This window comes from Agrilus planipennis, unplaced genomic scaffold (genome assembly GCF_000699045.2).
Source record: "Agrilus planipennis isolate EAB-ADULT unplaced genomic scaffold, Apla_2.0 scaffold3, whole genome shotgun sequence".
NCBI classification, from domain to species: Eukaryota; Metazoa; Arthropoda; class Insecta; order Coleoptera; family Buprestidae; genus Agrilus; species Agrilus planipennis.
Genome location: NW_020442460.1, coordinates 36,502 through 59,266, shown reverse-complemented (window position 1 = coordinate 59,266; position 22,765 = coordinate 36,502). Strand labels below are relative to the sequence as shown.

Here is a 22,765-nt window from a genome sequence, read left to right as displayed (position 1 = left end):
GAGCGACTGCGACTTGATGCTGTACACTTCTATGGTGTTCTGAAGTGATCCAAAATGTTTAAAAACGAACGTTTCTGAAATAAAGACGAACCCATTCAAATTCAATAGCTAAATGTAGTTTCTAAATCTCATAAAACCTGACAAAATAATTTGAAAAGGAAACATTGTATTGTACGACACGAAAAATTGGTCTTATCTACAACCCACTTCCTTATTTGTTGCATGTTTTTCATAGCAAGTATGTGTCTTGGAGTTGTAATACTAGAACGGGGCAACAATGTGAAACGCCAACGTGAAAAGCCGTTACTTGCGATAGATTACCTTATAACCCGTTATTACGAGCAAATGTACACAATACGCGTAAAACAGAAAAACGGCGAGAAGCATTAGTTCGATTATGAAACTTAATTTATGTGCGAGGGATCGCGTTACATGCACAATATACAATAATGGTTGCAGACACCCAGGTCTAATAATAATGGCCTCTCGCCGAAGGCCTTTTGTTAACCTCAGGTAGGCATCTACATCCAATAGCAACGTGCACTACCTATACTTTATAACATCTACTACAATAGGTACTAGGTATAACAGGAGTACACGTAAACGAGGTTATGAACGCAAAAAGATGAACGAACCGTTTCACTTTCAACGTGAAATAAGTAATTGTACCCACGCAAAACGTAATTAAATTAGACATGCCAAGCAATAAGCAGGTGTGTAAACTTTATCAACCAATACCCATGATATACTGACGAGAACTAAAAGATCATCTACTCTTCCAGGATTGATTGAAATCATCATCATCATAAGGCCTTTAACCCTAAGATGCTTCTAAGTATCTTTTCATGCCTAAGAAGGTATCCTACCTCAACTTATCTTGCCTAGTTCTTATTGACTTCCACAACTGTACTCATTATACTCATTTTCTAATACCTCCTCATTTCTGACCTTCACATATCCAGTGTGTTTAGTCATTTTAGAGAATTCTGCGTTCGTAATTATCATTTAAATGGGCTCCACTTTTAATGAGTTTTTTCTTTTTTCATTTTCTTTAACAAAGCCTACTCATTTACGTCACATACTTAATCTCCTTTATAGCCACACTTTCGTTCCGAATTGAGTGTTCTTTCCTATTCTACTCGTTTATATGCGAAATAAACTCATCTGTCTTGCTAACAATGAATTGCCCACGCAAACTCGGATTGAGCCGCTATCTGAGGGAACATATATTTCAACAGGAACCTGATAGGACATGCTACATTCACTTGCGTGCACACATTATTACAATATACATATAGATGTGTAGAAAATATTGCAATGTGAACTTCCTGACGAATAGCAATTACGTAGGACAAACAATTTAAAATCATAGTTTCGAAGAATGGAAGCTAAAACAACAAAACCACGTTGTACATTTACGTTTCTTCTATTAGGTATTTAATGTTTTCATCTTCTAATTAAATTTTTGTTGAAATAAAAATCCGCTTTTGAACAACAGAGTTCAATACCGGAAGAGATAAGTTGTTTCTGAAAAGAGTTACGGTTAGAGTGCTCCCGTCCTTCCTTTAGGATCTTCAACATATATTAATATAGAATTGAATAGAAGACTTCGTATTTTGGTCTCATTTTGGATTCTTATTGTGTCAGGAATTAAACAAACTTTGCACAGTCTTCTCTTAGGTATCATATAGTCTTCTGTTCTTATTGTATGCAGGTATAAGAAAATTTGTTTTCATTGCAAAAAATAAACGATGAAGATGCTCAAGGAGGGAAATAATTGGTGACAATTTTGGCTCAAAATATTTATAGCGGTTTAACGCTTGGTCCAAAAAACAAATCTCTTTAGTCTTCCAAACATAATATTTACATCAAACAAGTTTGCACATAGATACATATATCTACGTATTGTGTTCCTTTGTCCTAGTCCAAAGTACACAAAAAGTGATCATCAATTCCCCCCCCCCCTTCTACAATTATTAGCGGCATTTTAGTTAAATTTTTTCGCCTATGGTGACCTCAACCTAAAATTTTACTCTCAAGGACATCTAAATTCTCTGAAAACGCTTGTTTCAGAGTCGTAAAAATTGTAACGCCCAATTTGTGAGGCGTTACAACAATACATAACTACAGTTGACAGTCGGACACTTCGTAACGTTTACCGTGGGATGTGCAGATACTTAAATAATAGTAGGTACTTAATTACACATGCTAACTTATGACTAAGTATTTACTTTAGCAAAGTTTAAAACACATGCATATTTGATAATACGTCATACGCTGAACGGACTAAATTATTGGTTATAAAATAGGATACAAGGTGGTTCGCAAAGACTGGGGCATAAGACAAGTAGGTACAGTAATAAAATATTAACGTTTAAAAATATATCAGAACGCCGCCATAGGCAGAATGCTGTTTAATAGCAGCAGGGAGATTGGTCTGGGTCCTATTCAAGCTGTCTACGACGAGCTGAAGAGAGGGGAAAATTAACCACCAAGAACATTTTTCTATTTGCTTGCGTCCTTTTTGCTACTATGGGTTTAGTTTGTCACAAGGACGTAACTACTGATGCACCCGAGTGGACCAAATCTGTGCATCCATATGCTGGTTCACCCTAAATCCTTAATGCTACACTATGCAAAAGTTTTATTTATTGATGCTTACTCTCTTCGACTATGTTCATCATCTTGTAGTACCTATCTCGGCTTTTTCTCTCCTTTTCATCATCTCCAAATACGATTCCTAATAAAGGAAACTGAAAAACTGGTGTTCCGCTGTATCCACTATCTTGTACCATATAGTTCATTGCAATACAGCTTTTTTTAACTATTTCTGCAATGCTCAAATAATATGTAGTAAAATTCTCCTTTTGCACGATACCTTCCTATCCGAATGTGAGTTACTACGAATGAAACACTTGAAGGGGGCAAGTATGTACGCACGTGTACACAAGATACAATAGAAAGATAATCACATTTAATTCGAGTTATAAAGCGAAACTTATTTGAGGTCTTGACTGAATGAGCATTAAGGGGTTCATTAGAAGGGAATGGCTATTTTCTTCTTCGATCCACAACGTAACGAGGTCTAATTTATCCATTTTTTATTGAATTACATATATATCTCTCAGTATTCATTCAAGTATCCATCTAGTTGAAGATAGCTTAATTTGGAAAGTCCATTTATCTTTGGATGTAGAATGATTGATTTAAAGTCCGATCCACAATTAAAGTTTTCTCGATTTCGATCTGTTTGTGTATAACATTGAGTGCGTAATGAACATGTTAGCTTTCTTTGTAATTAAGCAGTTGCTGAAAGTGTTTTCTTTTTTTTTTCAGAATCTCTGTTCTCGTCGGCAGGCTACACATTTGGAGCGCCAACGCCACCTCCTGGTTCGCCCTATTCGCCGGTCACTTCGAGCCAACTAGAACTTTTCGCCAAGGGCTACAATTCAAACATAATAATTCAACAGCCCTCCGATTTCACGCTCTCTCCCAAAAAAGGACAATTACCCGAAAAATCACGTCCCGAAGACAACTGTTTAAAAATCAAACCTGAAAAATCCGCCTGCGGCTGTCTTACTTCTCCTGGCAATAGAAAGTAAGTTATGTCATAAATTAAACATCTCTGTTTCATTATAGATTATACTAGGATGGGATGACACCTGATACTTAGGCTTTACACCAATTTATTATGTCAACTTGACAATTGTTTTGATCGTATGAGACCCTTTTTAATGAGACTACTTTGTCCATTCGTCCGTATCTTAAAATGCGATCCCGTGACATTATCATCATAAGGTTGTCACGAACCTCCACTTTTATCCTGAGTCAGTACACCAACCTCCTTTCTTTATCCTGAGTCAATCTTTGCATTTTTCAAAAACTAGAATATTCTACATGTAATATGATGTATAATCTAGGTATATCTCTGCCCCTCATCATTACTTCTATTTCTGCTCATAGTCTCAAACGAACCCTTATGGGTGGAAGGAATCTAAACATCCCGTTGTCTCCTTTTCCTTATTGACTTCCATTGCGTCCTCTGTTCTCCTGCTTTTTCCAATACCACCTCATTTCTAACCTATTCTATATCTACGATCTACGATATTTTCATAATTTGTCAATATATAATTACATCTCAAACGATTGTGGCTTTTTATTTTCCGTCGCTCCCAGAGTTCATATTTAGCACACTTACAGAATCGTGTTTCAAATATATACTACATATACTTGCGAGCACAGAAATGGTTTCTTAATTATTAAAAGCGATTGGACCGTGTGCCATTCCTAAAAATATGGTAGCTAAACAAATCTTATACGCATTAGTCGTAGTGTAGTATAATTTATAATTTAAACGCCTGTAGGTGTTGAGTGTTTCACTGATCATTGTTATTTCCTTCTTTTCTTGCGTTGTTGCAGGTATTCGGCTGATAACTCGTCAGGTTGTAGTCGGACAAATCCGATCGAGTGGAGTTGTCCGATTAACGTAAAGAAAGAACCAGGTTCGACTCCGTGCCAGGTGGCAGAAGTCACGACCAGCGCTTCGCCCATCGTCAAGGTTGAAATCACTTCTCCTACCCAAAAGTGCCCCGATGTGCATGGGGTGGCGCTGCCATCTGGGGTGGTCACGTCAAATGGTAAGTTCGGTACAATACCGTTCTCACCCCCCATTCCCTTCCAGTAGTTTATCCGCGGTAAAAGATCTTACTTTTTCTTTACCATTGCGCTTGTCGATTTTAGTTAGAGATCTATATCCCTCTTCCATTATATAAGATGTTTGCCAAAAACCGAAAAGTAATTGTACCTACAGAATGCGAATGTTTTCTTTGACAGGCAACATACCCGTTGGTATTGCCGTGGCCAGACAAAGAATACATCATCATCAGGAATCCGTCTCGTCGCCGTCTCTACCCCCTGCAGGGTTGCTTACCACTGTTAACACTACTACACAATTTAAAGAAGTTTCCAGAGTCCACCAAGAAGTCGGTAAGGAAACTTTCACTCTAATTATCCTTGTTGATTGCCTCTAAAAGAGAGTGTCAGTATGTTATGTAGATAATCTAGAAATTATTATTGAAAGATTGTATCTGGGATGCGTCTACACACTAGATATTTATTAAGGATTTATAGTTATTGAGATTTTTTGTTAGGAAGTTTGTTAAATTCTCAAAGTCAACGTAGGCTCCAATCTGTCCATCATTTTCAAGTGCCATCTCCAAGTCGAATATTGGCAATCATCATCGTTATCTACTTTAGACGCGATTGCTTTAAAAAATTGGTTAGAAGTGCATTTGAACCACTTTCTCAGGTTTCGAAACCATGAGATCTATCCATTAGTGATCCTCCTCCTTATGATTCTTTACCTTTTGTTATAAATCTATTTCTAAAAATGGCTTATTTTACTCGAGAGATCTTTAGTACTTAGTTTAACTTCATTCAAAATCATTTATAGTTTGTGTTTCAATCATAATGCACTTATTTCAGACCGATAATTCACCATTTTGGGGTTTTATATAACTTGCAAATTTGATCTCCCTTAAATCCATGAATGCTCCACAATATGCATTGATTTCTGTGTATTCTTTTAACAACAAACAGTTCATCACAGACTGGACCAGTAGAAAGTAATACCCTAGGGGGTACCTTTATGCAACTTTGTTGATTTCAAAACTCGGATAATTATAAATAATACTGACCAAAGGAGAATGAATGTACATATAGCATATATCGTTATCTACAGTTTCATTTAGGTACTTAAATCATAATGATCTTCTCATTTCACTTCATCTCTCACATTTATAAGTCTTATAAATCCAGTAGAAGATACTAACAGGTATGCAGGGATAAGAATTAATTAGTCCTAGTACTTAAGAAGGAATGTAAGTGTTTCATGTTTAAATTGAGGGGTTTAGTGATATGCTGTATGTTGAAATTCTTTGTTAAGGGTATGTCATTCACTGAAAGGATTATTGTTCGAGCTAAAAGATTATAATGAACTCAGGAATTTGCTTTGGTGTTGGGATTCAACTGTTATGGGCGCTCCACAATAATTTTGTTTTGCCATCTGCATGATTCTGACCTTGGTGCAGCTGTGCCAAGTTTCATTTTTGCTCCGTCACTAATCTTAACCAAAACATGAGAAATGCCCAAATGTTGATGTCAAGTTTTGTGTCAGATTCAACGGCAGGCATGGCCGCGTCCACGACAGGAGGCGTATCAGCGGGTGGCACACTGCTGCAGTGCACAGACGAACGTGCTACTGGATTGGCTGGATGGTCGATGGGCGGCACACCCAACTCCACCCTGGCAACGCCCACGCTTTGGCAATACCCCGGTAAGCACACTTGACCGTTCAGCTCTTTTTTTTTGTTCCACTACGTTCCATTTTTAAACCGGTTCTTCTTTATTATGTGGCATGTAAACGCTTTTTTGCACTCTACAACCTGTTGCTATCTATTATTATGTTGGGACGGGATGTGCAAGTGTTTTAAGACATTTTTTAAGTTTCATTAATAGCCACCTTTTTATACATGATCGGCAACAAAATCAGCTTAATCCATTAAGCTCTTGAAGAATAAACGGTTAGTCGTTAAAAACGTTGAAGCGGAACCTATTTTGACCTTCTGTCGCTGTTAATTTTGGCTTACTTCATTCACTATTTATTGTTTCTTGCTTGGATTCTTTATGCCTTGATATTACTTATTACCCTGTAAGCAAACAAATATACCTATTAGGTAAATGATTAATACCATTCAGTAGCGTCATCGCCTTAGATGGAGACAATCGCAATACACCTCGAAAAGCTAAACGTGCACTAGAGCCCATGAGCTCATTACTACCTTTGTTCTTATTCATCCACTTTTGGAGGTGGAGCACAAACAGGGGTTAGTAGTGAGAACCTTCCAGTGAGAAGTGGTGGCAGAAGCGGTAATAATTTAAAAGGGAAGCACATGAACCTATCAATTAATTTAACTTTCTCCTATGAGTATTACCGCCTATCTTAATCCACACCTTTTTTCATTTTCTGGCCATCACCACTAAGCAGGTACAGTGGAAGACGGTTGAAAAGAGTTATCGACACAGGTGGGGACGTAGTGTATCACATGCACTTATCAATAGTAGGTATGGCTGTAAGTCTATAGATATCATTTACCCTTTAACTTACAACCAATGAACCCTCAACATGAATCCCTGCATGAGGAAGTGCTTTGAGTTCTTACAGTTTGGACCTTATTTGATGATGTTATGCTAATCGGTAGGTACCTCTACAGTGCCTAAATACTTCAGAGAACATTGATGCCTGTATTGTCCATCTGTCCTAGGCTATACGTATTATGACTGCTTATCCCATAGTATGGGCTCATACAATACGAATGTAATTGCCTTCATATGACGTTTTCCTCATGCATTTTTCGTGTATTTTTTCTCAGAGTGATTGTCATTTTCAAGACATTCGTTATGTTGTACTCATATGTAATGTCATAATCTGTGGTTTTCCTCATGGGATTCGCTTTTCTTTTTTACGAATAACGATTGCCTCCCATGTCATTTTCTCTACGAGTTATTATGAGAATGAATCTTTTGCTTATTTCTGTTGTCAAAAGATATAATACCTGGTTAATTTGTCCATAAAATTCCGAGTAGGTATAGGCACTTGGAATTCCATCATGTGAATAAGGCCCTACTACTTATTCTTCAGTTAGCTATGGCTGTTATTTCTTTAATTTCAAGTCAAGGAGAGGATGTCCAGAAATTATTCTGTAGATTTCAAACTGTGCTTTTTTTTGAGGAAAGTTTAGGAGGCGAGACAGGATCGTAACAATATTGGACGGTTTTTAGAACAATTCGAGGGTTATATATGATTAAACAAGTGTAGTCTACTTGTGTGGTCTTAATTCTTTTACTACGTGTACAGTCTATTTTTCTTGACTTCTATACGTATAATGTTATTAGCTTATTGTTTTGCTTATTTCGTCTCATTGTCCTGTTCTAAAATGTCTTATTCTTAGGAATTGTTTGATCATTTTTTATCAGTTCCTATTTCATTTTCAATTTCACTGTGAACTAATGCGTGGTCCCAGAAATAATTTCGTCTGCCTTCTATGACATTTGTTGATATTGAAGCCTGTATTTCTCTTTAGTTAAATTTCCAGTAATCCTTTTGTAAAGTTATTAGTTTAACTAGTTTCGAATATCATCTGACCAAATTATTTCTGCAATTTATTTCGTTTTTTTGTTTAAGAAAGTGTTTGCATGTAGTCGGAGGAAAATTAACTAACCACACTTACGTCACAGTAACCTCAACAGGTCTCCGCATTATTAGACGTTAACACTTGCTGAATTTTACGATTGAGTTGCGCGTTATTAGCAAAACAAATGACGGATAGTTCCAAGGTTAGTGACACCGCAACGAGCCGTCCAGTTCTATGCAATAACTCGTCATTTCACATTGCGTAATCCAATCGTATGCCAGGACCGTAATCGTATTTGGCAATTCAAAAATTTAACATTTATCACGGCATTTTGATCTACATATTTCAATTTTCAGTAAACTGAAAAGGGGGACTCAAATATGTGGGAAATATTCCTAATATTTCAATCTAAGATGAGCTAAATGTTCCTTAAATCTAAGTGGATAAACCAAGCCAAACTTACTACTCGTTTTAGTACCGGTAAATATTTCGTTTAAGATACACCCTAGAAAGTTTAAATAGTTCAGTATTAGTTGCAGAAGTTCTTAAATTCGGTCCTGTCAGGTTCTTGTAACTTACAAGCTATACATGTAATTTCGATGTTGTAGCTCTTGGCCGCGCAACACACTCATATTCGTCAACGAGAAGCATGACCGTCTAGAAGTCACGAATATGCCCGTAGTTGTATCGAAAAGTTTGGAAATGCTATGTATACCTAGTATTAACACGTGTTTGTTGTTTTCAAAAAATGTAAACAATCGACATTCAAGAAATGCAAACACGCAGAATTGTATTATGTTACTAATAATACATTCAGTTTTTTATTGTATGTTCTGAAAATTTACATGGAAACGAAGACCCGTAATTTAAGTAATGTTTTAGCCTAGTTCGAAACACGTGCTGCCCTGCAGTATTAGTTGTGATGTCATAAATATGGCAGCTTAGGTACAGCTTAAATTTAACGAATTGTTTATCATTCTCGGTGAACAGATATCAAAATGACCGTTAAATGATAAGTTTATGTTTATATTTAGGTAGGTACGTACCTATGTAGACGAATAAAATTGTGAAATTTCTAAAAATAAGGGCTAGTGTCATTGCAGTCGAATATTTTATGTTAAAGGTGTTGTCAAAAGNAAAATAAAAAAAAAATAAAATAAAAACAAATACAACCTTATACACAGCAAATAAAACAAAATGATTCAACTAAAGTTTTTCTAGCACTGAAATAGGTACCGTACACCGAATCCGAAATAGGTATACTCGTACTTGACTGATCTATTACCTACATACTTTGTATAAAATAGTAAACGTTACATTAGTTAATACTTTTTAACAATATTGTGATTATTTCTTAAAAAATAGCGGTTGCACGAACTTCAACCACCGACCATGAAATCTCGACTGACCCACGCACACGCCACGTATCACTATAGGTGTACTGGCCAACGCCCAACCCTTCCAGAATAGTTCATAGATATTTAGATAGCATAAGCAGTGTTGTCGGATTTATAGTAAAGTAAAAACTGTAGATTGCATTAATTGCCAACTCTATTTATTGAATGTTCACAAATTAACACTCTCGCCTCGTATTATTACGTTATTCCTTTCTTCTTCGATTTGCTGACCGTTGCTTTTTTGAAGTTCCAATCGTTTAAGGAAATGAGTCTGTAATACCTTCAGTTCAGAAATCACTAAAAACCGCAGATATACATTTGTATATATTACTTACCTTGCAAAATTGAAAATATTACTACCACGATTTGCGGTAGTCTTTGGCGATTACCTCCAAAATTACTTCCATTCTTCTTTTCTTTTTCTTTGCACATCAACCGTTGCCATTATGGCCTCACCAGAGATTTTATTACGATGATAAATGTGATAAACAGAATTGCAACATTGGAATCACATAGATACTTACCTATTGAGTATTACAATATTTCGTGTCTATGACTATGCAAATTTTATCTATGATTTTGTCTAAAATTACTTATATAAAATAAATGCCAAATTAAGCAGCTTTGTACTGATTTACAAAACATTTAAGGTCTCATATAGGCTGTATCAAAAGTATTTTTCTGTTGTGTATACCTCGGAAAAATCCAAACTTCAAACAGAGTCCACGTAATCAAAAGATACGGCTGTTTATGCCGTATATTTTGACACTAGAAAGGGAATTAAAACCTGTAGGGTACTTCCTGCTGATCTAAAAGCATGACATTTGGCCAGATCACAAATTATATAACAGCAGGTTTGGTTACAAACAACTACCAAAAATAGTTCAATGTAAAATAGTACCTTTGTAAATGTATGAAATGTAGGAATTATATACAATTCCTAGGAAATGTATAAAATATTAAGCATTAGTTTTATATATTTGCTAGTATAATATCGGAATTTCATACAATTCCTAGGAAATGTACCTATACGTTTTCCAGGATATGTGTATTAAAAAATCTTTGAAACAATATTTTATACATTTCCTAAATAGTCTCGGATTTGTATACATTTCCTAGGAATATTTTACATTAATTTAATTATACACCAAATAGCTATTTTTAGTAGAAAAACCCGCTTAGCCAGTTATAACAAAAGCATTCGTTTATTCCTAATTTCTTCTTAATTTTATCCATGATTCACGCCATACCTGAATCGATCAGTTCCATTTTATAATACCCATAACTTGAATCCGTTATTTATCTTCTGTAGTATAGTATGCGTAATGCAGTAGCTGCACTCTGGTTGCAAAGCTAATGGGTTAATAAATAGCAAAGTAAGATTAAGGTTAAAGAAGGTTCCCCTTAAGAATATTCAAGTCTTCCATTAAGTCATTAATGTTACTCTCAGATATGCAAACATTAAGTAACATTTTTGAGGTTGGAGAATAATTTGTATCTTCCACCTGAAAAAGCCACTGTGTGACGAAATAATTATGTAAATACTTATTGTGGATCATCATAATCATCATCATCATTATAAGATCGTCAGTCTTAAGACTGGTTGGACACGCACCTTCACTCCTTCCCATCCTGAGCCAATCTTCGCATTTTTCTAAAACTAGAACATTCTACATCCTTAACTATTTGCGAACAGTAGTCTCATCTAGGTCCACCTCTATTCCTCTTAACTCTTGTTTATACCTTTAATATGTCTCTGACTAGACTTTCATGAATGAGATGGTGTCCTACCAACCTATCTCGCATATTTCTTATTGTCTTCCATTGAGTTCTTTGTTTTCCTATTCTTTCTAATACCTCTTCATTTCTAACTTTCTCTATCCATGGTATCCTCATTATTTGTCTGTAACATTCGTCACCATTTCTGCTGCGCCCACCGTCCATGTTTCACACCCGTACAACATCGTGCTCCAAACATACACCTTTACTAGGTCTACCTGTACTCTTCATAACTCGTGTTTCTGCTTTTAATATGTTCCTAACTAGCCCTTCATGCCTGAGGAGATGTCCTATCAACCTATCTCGCCAATTTCTTATTGTCTTCCACTGAGTTCTCTGTTCTCCTATTCTTTCTAGTACCTCTTCATTTCTAACCTTCTCTATATCCACGGTATCCTCATCATTCATGAGAGTACTTATTGTGGATATGTAAAATAAAATGATTTTGTGACTAATTATTAGAAAGCATTTAATGAACTCACTGTTGGTTTTCAAGAATTGTCAAAATCTCTGAAATATCAATTTCTTGTTTCTAAGAATTATAGAGTTGAAAACGTTTGTGTTATGAGGGTTTTAATTCGCGGAAGTTATAAAGTTTAAGACTCTTAATAAGTTTTGTGTTTCTGGGTTTTACTTTTTTATTTTTTGGTGCAAATTTTCTGCTATAAGCCACTGTTGTCAACTCAATAAAATAAAGAACAAGAGGTTCTTAGATAGGTAGCTACTAGGGAGTTTGAGTTGAATTTGTTGTCGATGATGTATGTGACGGTATCCCGCCCTTTTGGTTACTCACTTCGATATTAAAAGACTGCTTTTCTATATACAATTTATTTACACTATTTACACCAATTGATTGGGTTTGTACTATGCTCAGATATATACAAACTAAATTGAATTTAAAAAATACTTGCATTGAATCAATTTTGGGCCTTGAATAAAATTGGAATTGAATTGTTAATTGAATTAGAATACTTAATTGATTGTTGTAGTTGAATTTGAATATTCTCGCTGAACTTTGTTCTCCAGGACTTAAATAGTCTGCCCTAAACTAACGCGGACCCAATGGTAAACGCTTTGGTTGTTGCTATGTACCTTTCAGGTACCAGAGAAAGTCCGATGTATACTTCGTTTACTTTCTGTAGCGATGTTACCTTCAGTTTGACCGGCGCAAAGTAAAAAAGAACAGCAGTAGGCCAGAAAAGGAAGGAGACAACTCTCGGCCAAATTCTTAACCGGTGAGGAGCGTATAATCCGTACAGCACTGCACGGAAAAATTGACCGTTTTATCCACTACAATTGCANTAGGCGTTCGATTATAAGGAGTGTTTGCATTTACCATCCATGTAGCTGTAGTGTTTTTATAGCATTACGCTTTTCGGTAGACACCCACGTTACTAATTCACGCACAGGACCGGCTTCGGATTGTAAATTATTTATGTTTTTCTTAGGCGTTTCTGTTACATCCTTGTATGTATATGTATAATGACTCAGGATTCCACCGTATCAGCATTTTGATAGTATCATATGAAGCGTTCAGATTCTTGTGAAACATTAGCAAAATTATAATGGGAACAGATGGATAGCAGTCTGCTATGTACCCGTTCTGTTGTCTCGTGACTAATTGATTGTAAAACAAATTGACTATTATCCTATCGAGAGATAACGATGAGGCCATTAAATTTATACAAACTGAAACTTATCAAACTGACCTGGAAATTATAAACTTGTAAAGCTAATAATAACGACGCGTAAGTATTGATGGAAAAGTTCATGTTTTGTATAGTCGATAACGAGTTTTATTTTTTAATAAACGCGACATTAATCCCAACCAACATTATACATATTGTTGTGGCACCATCAAAAGTTTGCGGTGTGTAATAAATCAAATATGCAATAAAGCTGTTATTTGTGTCGAACGTTTTTTTGCGCTGAAATGCGGCATTCTAACAATTACGTTTATTGATCGTTAATATGCTTCATGAAAAGAGTAATAGATGGAATAAACACAAATAACGACATACATAGTATTGGAAATGTACGTAGAGATAGGCATATTTGACAGAAGAGTGTTACAGACATTCACATGTTTTCCTGTATCTTGGTACAATAAACCATATACAGTCTAAACTCTAACCCATATCATTTACAAAGAAATTCAAGGAACCGAGCACTATCCTTTTTTTTTTTGGAAAAACTAAAGCAGAAGGAGGTAAATGAAAAGGAAATAGAATGAGCCATCTCGCACCACTCACTGATATACATAAACATAAGGGTAGTGACTACTTAAAGCCTCAACTGCTCCGACAATAATGACGCGTATTTTCACTCAACTTATTTTTGTATTTTGTGGTAGTAGCAGTAACTTTGCCAATTGAATAGTAACTACAGAGGGCACAGACTACCACTAATCAATACACGTGCAACTGACCTGTCCGCGTACCAGCTGTTTCGAAGGTCACGAATAGGTATGTGTGTTTCGTCTGTTAACGCTTGCGGTAACGAAAGGCGATATGATAACGCTACTGTCAAACTGGCAACCGTTCTCAATCGTTGATGGCTCGTTAACGGGGGTACTTTTTGTGTACACGTTTTACAATTAATCAAGAATCCCGTAGAACAACTTATCAAAAACTACCGTCATTCAAATGCAGTCGGGAACGTCGCAATGAATTCAAGGTTTTAATCGGTATCTACTTCTACTTCAGGAAGAATCAGAAAATTTTCAAAATAGCCGCATACGTGAAATATCTATGTCTATGCTTTTTAACCAATTTGGACAGCAAAATTTCAAAAATTCGGAAATTCTGTATATATCGCCACATATATTGTTATAGACTCTTTAAACGATTTTAGTGATAATATGTAAGAAAGAAGAATTATTGTAGATGATCCATCTGTTTCTGTAAAACGGTTGGTTCAAAAATAATAATTACGAATACCTACAATTTGTTTTTTGAATGAGTTGGTTTATTTAATTTCCAACGAGTTGAAGAAAAATCGTTAAAACTGATCAATAGCCGTGGGCCGTAAACAGGTAATAACAGGAAGACAACAGTTCGCAGTGTGCAACACTCCGATAATATCATCAGTTGTATCTTTAAGTAGAGACATAATAATGACGGTGTTTCGACTACATTTTTGTTCAGGCGTAGATCGAAAAGGTTAACGAAGTTAATTCGAACGGGGCGCTCCAGATGTTCGAACTAAACATAGTCGGGGACCGTGTAATTATGAGCAGTCTCCACTCTGACGCTAGCTTAAGGATTTTGTTCTGCGAATGAATAAAATCTTCTGGTATCGACCGTTATAAAAAAAAGTAACAACATGCATGAGAATAAGCGTAATGTGCGAGTTGCAATTATCTACAGTAGGAGGGGAGGGGGCAACCTTCGGTCTAGCTCGAATATTTTTCCGGTCCGCGAGATTCATCATAATTTTATAAAATATATTTATTTTAAGTGTAGAACAGAGGGAGCTATGGAAGTCAATAAGAAATAGATGAGATAGGTTATGTGTGGCTTTATGTCGAATACATATACATAATTGTAGTTATGATTTATTTCTAAAATGGCCTGCAAGATCATTTGGGTTGGCCACCCCTGACCGAGAGTCTAGACATACAAAATTTTGCAGTATCATATTGGGAATCTTAACAAGAAAAGAAAAATTTGAGATCTCCTGAGGAGCCATGTGTACCCAGTAGGTGAATCAAGAGTGGCTTCCATTGGGTCCGTTATAGCAGTGTGAAATGTCTTGAAGATTAGTTTTGAAATTATCTATTTCATTTATATATCCTGTATAATAAATGACCGCGTGTTTAAAAGCCCTTTGCACTTTACTTTAAATTGCTCTCTAATAACTGCAATTTACCGAGGTTCTTACGCCATGTACTTAGAAAGCTTCTAATGAGAAGAAATGCCAGATGATCATTGCAGTAGTTACTGTTACCTGCCTATAGGTGCAGTAATTTAGATAATAAATTTCGTTTTTACTCATGTTTATAGGGAAAATTAAAAACTATTTGAAGGGATAAGTGATGTAACTAATAGATTTCGAAATGGAAGCATCAGAATTATTCATATTTTTGTTTCCATTTACGACTACATTTTTTATCATACTAATCACTTGAGACGTTTTATTGAAAACTTAAGTGTGGAATAGTACTGTACATTATTAAAGTCTAGTATAGTAGATAATGATTTAGGAAGTTGATTACGTACCTTCGCTTTTTTATTATTTTCATCTGGTCCTTGGTCCTTCGCGTCTGTCTCTCCCCAACTACCGTCACTCACCCGTTCCGACGATTATAATATAGAAACACGAACAGGGAAAATATTTAGCATTTCATAAAACTGCCCGAATCTACAAATGAACCGAATATAAAAGTTTACCTAAACTTTACATGAAAACTATAGAGAATATTTTACGGCGTTGTAACGCAATGCATGGAAGTCCGATGTGTAAATATGACTAGCAATGGTTGGGAAGCTAACTGCATGCTTCTACGTGTATATGTATACGCAGAAACGTACAAAATAAAAATTGGATTTCATTGTTTTACGTGGTTCTATGTGCTTACAAAGCACAATATCTTTATTTTAAACTTCTTCCCCGAGTCGTTCTATAATGAATGGTCGATGGAGATTTCCTCTTTTAAACGTTTTGCCATTTTAGCTGACAGTATAATTAGCGATAGGTAAGTTGACTAAGTTGTGTGGTGAGATAAATGCTCGAATGGGTCGCTGTTCCTGCCTAAGTACATTAACTAAACTTTGTTTGAGATGTGGGCGAATATGTAGATACGCTTTATACTTAACAATAAATAATAACCTTACAAGTCAGTGAAATATATCAGTAATAAGCAATTATTTACTCAAAAGTGATTAATTAAAACGCGACAATAAACAAAGAAACGTCAATTTATTAATTGTAATTTAAATATTAAGCAAGGCGCAACGAATAACGTGGAGTTGTAGGAAGCTCATAATCTTCACTTTTATTTAGATACACATAGATGTTGATGAGCAAATCGAATTGTGACAGCAGCATGAGATCAAGGTTCATAATATAATTATTATCATTATAGTCGGCCACTTGTCTTAATCTCTCATCATCATAAGGTCGTCAGTCCTAAGGCTGGTTGGAAACGCACCTCCACTCTTTCCTATCCTGAGCTAATCTTCGCATTTCCCTAAAACTAGAACAACCCATATCCTTAACTATTTGCGAACAGTAATCAAATCTTGGTCCACCTCCACCTCTTCTAACTCCCGTTTGCGCCTCTAATATGTCTCTGACTAGACCTTCATGCCTGAGAAGGTGTTATACTAACCTATCTCTCCTATTTCTTATTGATTTCCATAGAGTCCCCTGTTCTCCTATTCTTTCTAATACCCCTTCATTTCTAACCTTCCCTATCCACGGTATCCTCATCATTTGGCTATAACACCACATTTCGAACGCTTTTCTTTTAACAATCTTTTTCGAATTTCTAAATTAACCTTTCCTGAGCACAGAAGTGACTTCTTTTTATTGAAGGCAACACGACCCTGCGCCATCCTCTGCTTTATAACCCTACTACTCCTTCCGTCCTGACTTATCTGACTTCCTAGATACCTAAAATCGGCCACTTCTTCTAATGCATACAAGTATTTTTGTTTTACTTTTATTTATTTTCATACAGTACTGTTTTGTCAGTACCGCTTCCATTTTATTTAAAGCTATCTGTAACTCCTTCTTGCTAGATGCTCCTTAATCTCTAGCTAATTCAAAATATATTATCCACGGTATGGACACTGTATCTGAGGAATGTTTGTTTTATCCGTGAGAAGCTCCTTTGATTGCTGAAATGCAAACTTGGAGAGCGCTGAGCGTGATATTATTGCTTCCCAGACTTCAATCCGACCGTCCACGTCCGTCCATTCGTTCGTTCGTTCGTTCGTAATAAATGCAGTAGGCCTGGATTAGAGAGACCAGAGACCTTCGCCGAGCAAATTGCTCGTGGGTGAGGAAAGCGTGAAGTGTCAGTTGAACAGTTAAAACTAACATAAATAAAGCGGTACGGACAACTCCGTGCATTAATTACACTTTTAAATAACTATGACGTTTTAGCATCTATTAAAGGTTACGCAGACAATGTACTTATATCTAAAGGCACACTAAAATATTTATGGATAGTGCCGTGTAATTTGCGTCCGTCACTCAAAAACTGCTGGATAGAGTTTGAAGATTTTTTTCAGTTTTATTCGTTGGGCGCTTATCTTTATCTCCAATAAACATTTCAACGATATTCCTATTTTAATAAGAAGTTGGTAAAGTTATCGTACACGTAGATACAATGGTGATACTAAGAGCTACGACTATGCTTCAAGACGGTCGTATGATGCGGTTAGGGAAGTCGTTTCTACTTCTACCTCATCGTAAAATAATTGACAGCCGCCTTATCATTAACGCGAGCGACTGCGACTTGATGCTGTACACTTCTATGGTGTTCTGAAGTGATCCAAAATGTTTAAAAACGAACGTTTCTGAAATAAAGACGAACCCATTCAAATTCAATAGCTAAATGTAGTTTCTAAATCTCATAAAACCTGACAAAATAATTTGAAAAGGAAACATTGTATTGTACGACACGAAAAATTGGTCTTATCTACAACCCACTTCCTTATTTGTTGCATGTTTTTCATAGCAAGTATGTGTCTTGGAGTTGTAATACTAGAACGGGGCAACAATGTGAAACGCCAACGTGAAAAGCCGTTACTTGCGATAGATTACCTTATAACCCGTTATTACGAGCAAATGTACACAACACGCGTAAAACAGAAAAACGGCGAGAAGCATTAGTTCGATTATGAAACTTAATTTATGTGCGAGGGATCGCGTTACATGCACAATATACAATAATGGTTGCAGACACCCAGGTCTAATAATAATGGCCTCTCGCCGAAGGCCTTTTGTTAACCTCAGGTAGGCATCTACATCCAATAGCAACGTGCACTACCTATACTTTATAACATCTACTACAATAGGTACTAGGTATAACAGGAGTACACGTAAACGAGGTTATGAACGCAAAAAGATGAACGAACCGTTTCACTTTCAACGTGAAATAAGTAATTGTACCCACGCAAAACGTAATTAAATTAGACATGCCAAGCAATAAGCAGGTGTGTAAACTTTATCAACCAATACCCATGATATACTGACGAGAACTAAAAGATCATCTACTCTTCCAGGATTGATTGAAATCATCATCATCATAAGGCCTTTAACCCTAAGATGCTTCTAAGTATCTTTTCATGCCTAAGAAGGTATCCTACCTCAACTTATCTTGCCTAGTTCTTATTGACTTCCACAACTGTACTCATTATACTCATTTTCTAATACCTCCTCATTTCTGACCTTCACATATCCAGTGTGTTTAGTCATTTTAGAGAATTCTGCGTTCGTAATTATCATTTAAATGGGCTCCACTTTTAATGAGTTTTTTCTTTTTTCATTTTCTTTAACAAAGCCTACTCATTTACGTCACATACTTAATCTCCTTTATAGCCACACTTTCGTTCCGAATTGAGTGTTCTTTCCTATTCTACTCGTTTATATGCGAAATAAACTCATCTGTCTTGCTAACAATGAATTGCCCACGCAAACTCGGATTGAGCCGCTATCTGAGGGAACATATATTTCAACAGGAACCTGATAGGACATGCTACATTCACTTGCGTGCACACATTATTACAATATACATATAGATGTGTAGAAAATATTGCAATGTGAACTTCCTGACGAATAGCAATTACGTAGGACAAACAATTTAAAATCATAGTTTCGAAGAATGGAAGCTAAAACAACAAAACCACGTTGTACATTTACGTTTCTTCTATTAGGTATTTAATGTTTTCATCTTCTAATTAAATTTTTGTTGAAATAAAAATCCGCTTTTGAACAACAGAGTTCAATACCGGAAGAGATAAGTTGTTTCTGAAAAGAGTTACGGTTAGAGTGCTCCCGTCCTTCCTTTAGGATCTTCAACATATATTAATATAGAATTGAATAGAAGACTTCGTATTTTGGTCTCATTTTGGATTCTTATTGTGTCAGGAATTAAACAAACTTTGCACAGTCTTCTCTTAGGTATCATATAGTCTTCTGTTCTTATTGTATGCAGGTATAAGAAAATTTGTTTTCATTGCAAAAAATAAACGATGAAGATGCTCAAGGAGGGAAATAATTGGTGACAATTTTGGCTCAAAATATTTATAGCGGTTTAACGCTTGGTCCAAAAAACAAATCTCTTTAGTCTTCCAAACATAATATTTACATCAAACAAGTTTGCACATAGATACATATATCTACGTATTGTGTTCCTTTGTCCTAGTCCAAAGTACACAAAAAGTGATCATCAATTCCCCCCCCCCCTTCTACAATTATTAGCGGCATTTTAGTTAAATTTTTTCGCCTATGGTGACCTCAACCTAAAATTTTACTCTCAAGGACATCTAAATTCTCTGAAAACGCTTGTTTCAGAGTCGTAAAAATTGTAACGCCCAATTTGTGAGGCGTTACAACAATACATAACTACAGTTGACAGTCGGACACTTCGTAACGTTTACCGTGGGATGTGCAGATACTTAAATAATAGTAGGTACTTAATTACACATGCTAACTTATGACTAAGTATTTACTTTAGCAAAGTTTAAAACACATGCATATTTGATAATACGTCATACGCTGAACGGACTAAATTATTGGTTATAAAATAGGATACAAGGTGGTTCGCAAAGACTGGGGCATAAGACAAGTAGGTACAGTAATAAAATATTAACGTTTAAAAATATATCAGNTCGCTTGGTCTACACGCACCTTAAAAAGTAGTAACTTTTATTCGTATTTGAATTAACGGAAGTAAGCTCAACAAAACAGTTGGGATCGCTTATCTGGGCCGCGATAGTTTGCACGAAACGTTTACTTGTAAATGCATGTATGTGTGAATGTACGCGGTTCACGTGTGTGTGTACACAGGAAACATTATGTGGGCGAGTGCGTGATGTGATGTTATATGGAGAACTATAAATTATTTAAATGCCCCGGCTAGAAAGCGAGTTCATAATTTTTTTCAGAAAATAAGTAATTGTTTCAGCGACCCTACCAGTTGAACCGATGTTGCCCTTGCCCGCCCTGCCCGTGCCGCCCGTAGGAGTGCAATTAGTCAGGGACCCTTCCTCTGGTCATTTACTACTCTTGCCAACCACAACCGGGATCGGTAAGTTTGTTATTTATCTAAACATATTTACAATTTGTTATTCAAGGGTGTTACATACTTATTCCTCAATGGTAAATATAGGGTTGTTCGGAAAGTCATTTCGTTTTTTTTGTGGAAATGAAAGACAGTTTTCGTATAATAAACAAATACTTTATTAAATTATATATTGACCGTTCTGGTCCAACACCTTTTGCCATCTTTCTGGTAGTAGCATAATTCCACGCTCATAAAATTTTTGGTCTTTGCTGGCAAAAAACTGATCGAGGAGGTTTTTGACCTCCTCATTTGAGGTGAAGGTTTTACCGTCTAAAAAATTTTGGAGTGACCGGAACAAATAATAATCCGATGGTGCCAGGTCTGGAGAATATGGTGGGTGTAGCATTGTATCCCATTCAAGCTGTAAAAGCTTTTGGCGAGTGACCAAACTTGTGTGAGGTCTCGCGTTGTCTTGGTGAAACACTACACCTTTCCTGTTGATTAGTTCTGACCTTTTCTGTTGAAGTGCATCATTCAGTTTGTCCAGCTGATGACAGTAGACTTCCGAATTAATCGTTGTGTTATCCGGTAAAAGCTCAAAAAAAACGATTCCTTTAAAATCCCACCAAACAGACAGCATCACCTTTTTTTGGTGAATATCGGCTTTGGAAATGGTTTGAGCCGGTTCATCTTTTTTGCTCCATGACCTCTTGCGTTTGACGTTGTTGTATACAACCCATTTTTCGTCCCCAGTGATGATGCGCTTCAAAAACGGATCATTTTCGTGACGTTTGAGAAGCGAATCGCAGACGTCAATGCGGCGACACAGATTTCTCTCTGTGAGAACATGAGGAACCCATACGTCGAGCTTCGAGGATAATCCCAGGCCTTTCAAGTGGTCATAAACTGTTGAATTTGATAAATTTAACCTCAATCCGATCTTTTGTGTTGTTATTCGCCGGTTCACATCAACCAATGCCTTTATCGCGTCTTTATCAGCTTCAACCGGCCTTCCCGAACGTGGTGCATCTTCGACATCAAAATTGCCGGATCGAAATTTAGCGAACCAGCTCTGGCACTGGCGGACTGTCAACACACCTTCTCCATACACATCAGTCAATTTCTTTCTTACCCTTTCTGTAGTAAAACAGTAAGATATGTCGAAAATGCTGCTTATGACTCTCCATATTTAAAAGGGCACCAACCAAAAACTACTGCGTAGAATTAATTGGAATTTTTCACACACAAGCCTTGCTATATGAGCTCTCAAAGCATATAAAAAATTATACGGCTTAAATGTGAAGTTGGGTGCAAAAGAATACAATTAAATCCTCTGTCGGGAAAAAACGAAATGACTTTCCGAACAACCCTATAGTTTAGGTGCATTGTTAATTGGTGCCAAAAATGAATCGAGTAGGAAAATGTGAGCTAGAATTCTTGTCAGATAATCGAGTTAATATATCGTATATTTTACACCTATTCCAGTACGTACTTATATAATGAAATCTATGTTTGTATTCTTTATTTATTTGGTCAAAAATGATCCATACGATACTGGTTGATTGTCCAAAGATGGTTACATTTTAAGTACCTTTATTTAACATGAAAAGCTCTTCATTGATACATGGTCTCTGGGAAGCGAGGTGGCCAAAATGAATTTCAAAAATACCAAAATAGGCCCCGCAAAAGCTCATTTTAACTGTTTTGTTTTAGCTGGTGCAAAATTTTCTATTTGCGCTTACTACTGTACGAGCTCTGTTTAAAAATAATAGCGAATTTTGTGTTTTTTCAAAAATTATTTATTTTCGTGAATATATATTTTGACCCCTTCAAAGTAATCCCCACCAGATATTCTACACTTGTTCCAACGTTTTTTCCTATCCTCGAAGCGCTTCAAAAAATAATATTTTGTGATCTTGTCTTATGAGTTCATTAAGATTATACAAAATATGGTGGTAAAGGTCTAGATGATGGCTAGATGGGGGGGTCGAAAGAGCAGGTCTCTCCCACCACTGTACCATAAAATGTTCGTAGCGGTCTCACCCCCATAAAAAGTTATGGGGGTTCAAAGTTAATAAATATGCCAATTTTTATACATTTCTAGGCATGTAAATATTTATATAGTCATTCTTAAACAATATTCAAAGGTAAAACTAATG

General features: G+C 36.1%; 1 protein-coding gene across 4 annotated transcripts in view; it reads left to right on the top strand.

Annotated features, from left to right (window-relative positions):
- Positions 1-22,765, top strand: part of LOC108737835 — a 133,468-nt gene that overhangs the window by 96,792 nt on the left and 13,911 nt on the right. For all 4 annotated transcript variants that reach the window (XM_018470953.2, XM_018470954.2, XM_018470956.1 and 1 more), the window contains exons 4-8: positions 3,337-3,598; positions 4,420-4,637; positions 4,834-4,986; positions 6,176-6,334; positions 20,508-20,630. In XM_018470953.2, coding sequence (XP_018326455.1) covers positions 3,337-3,598; positions 4,420-4,637; positions 4,834-4,986; positions 6,176-6,334; positions 20,508-20,630 — 915 coding nt within the window. The remainder of the gene's footprint in view (positions 1-3,336; positions 3,599-4,419; positions 4,638-4,833; positions 4,987-6,175; positions 6,335-20,507; positions 20,631-22,765) is intronic.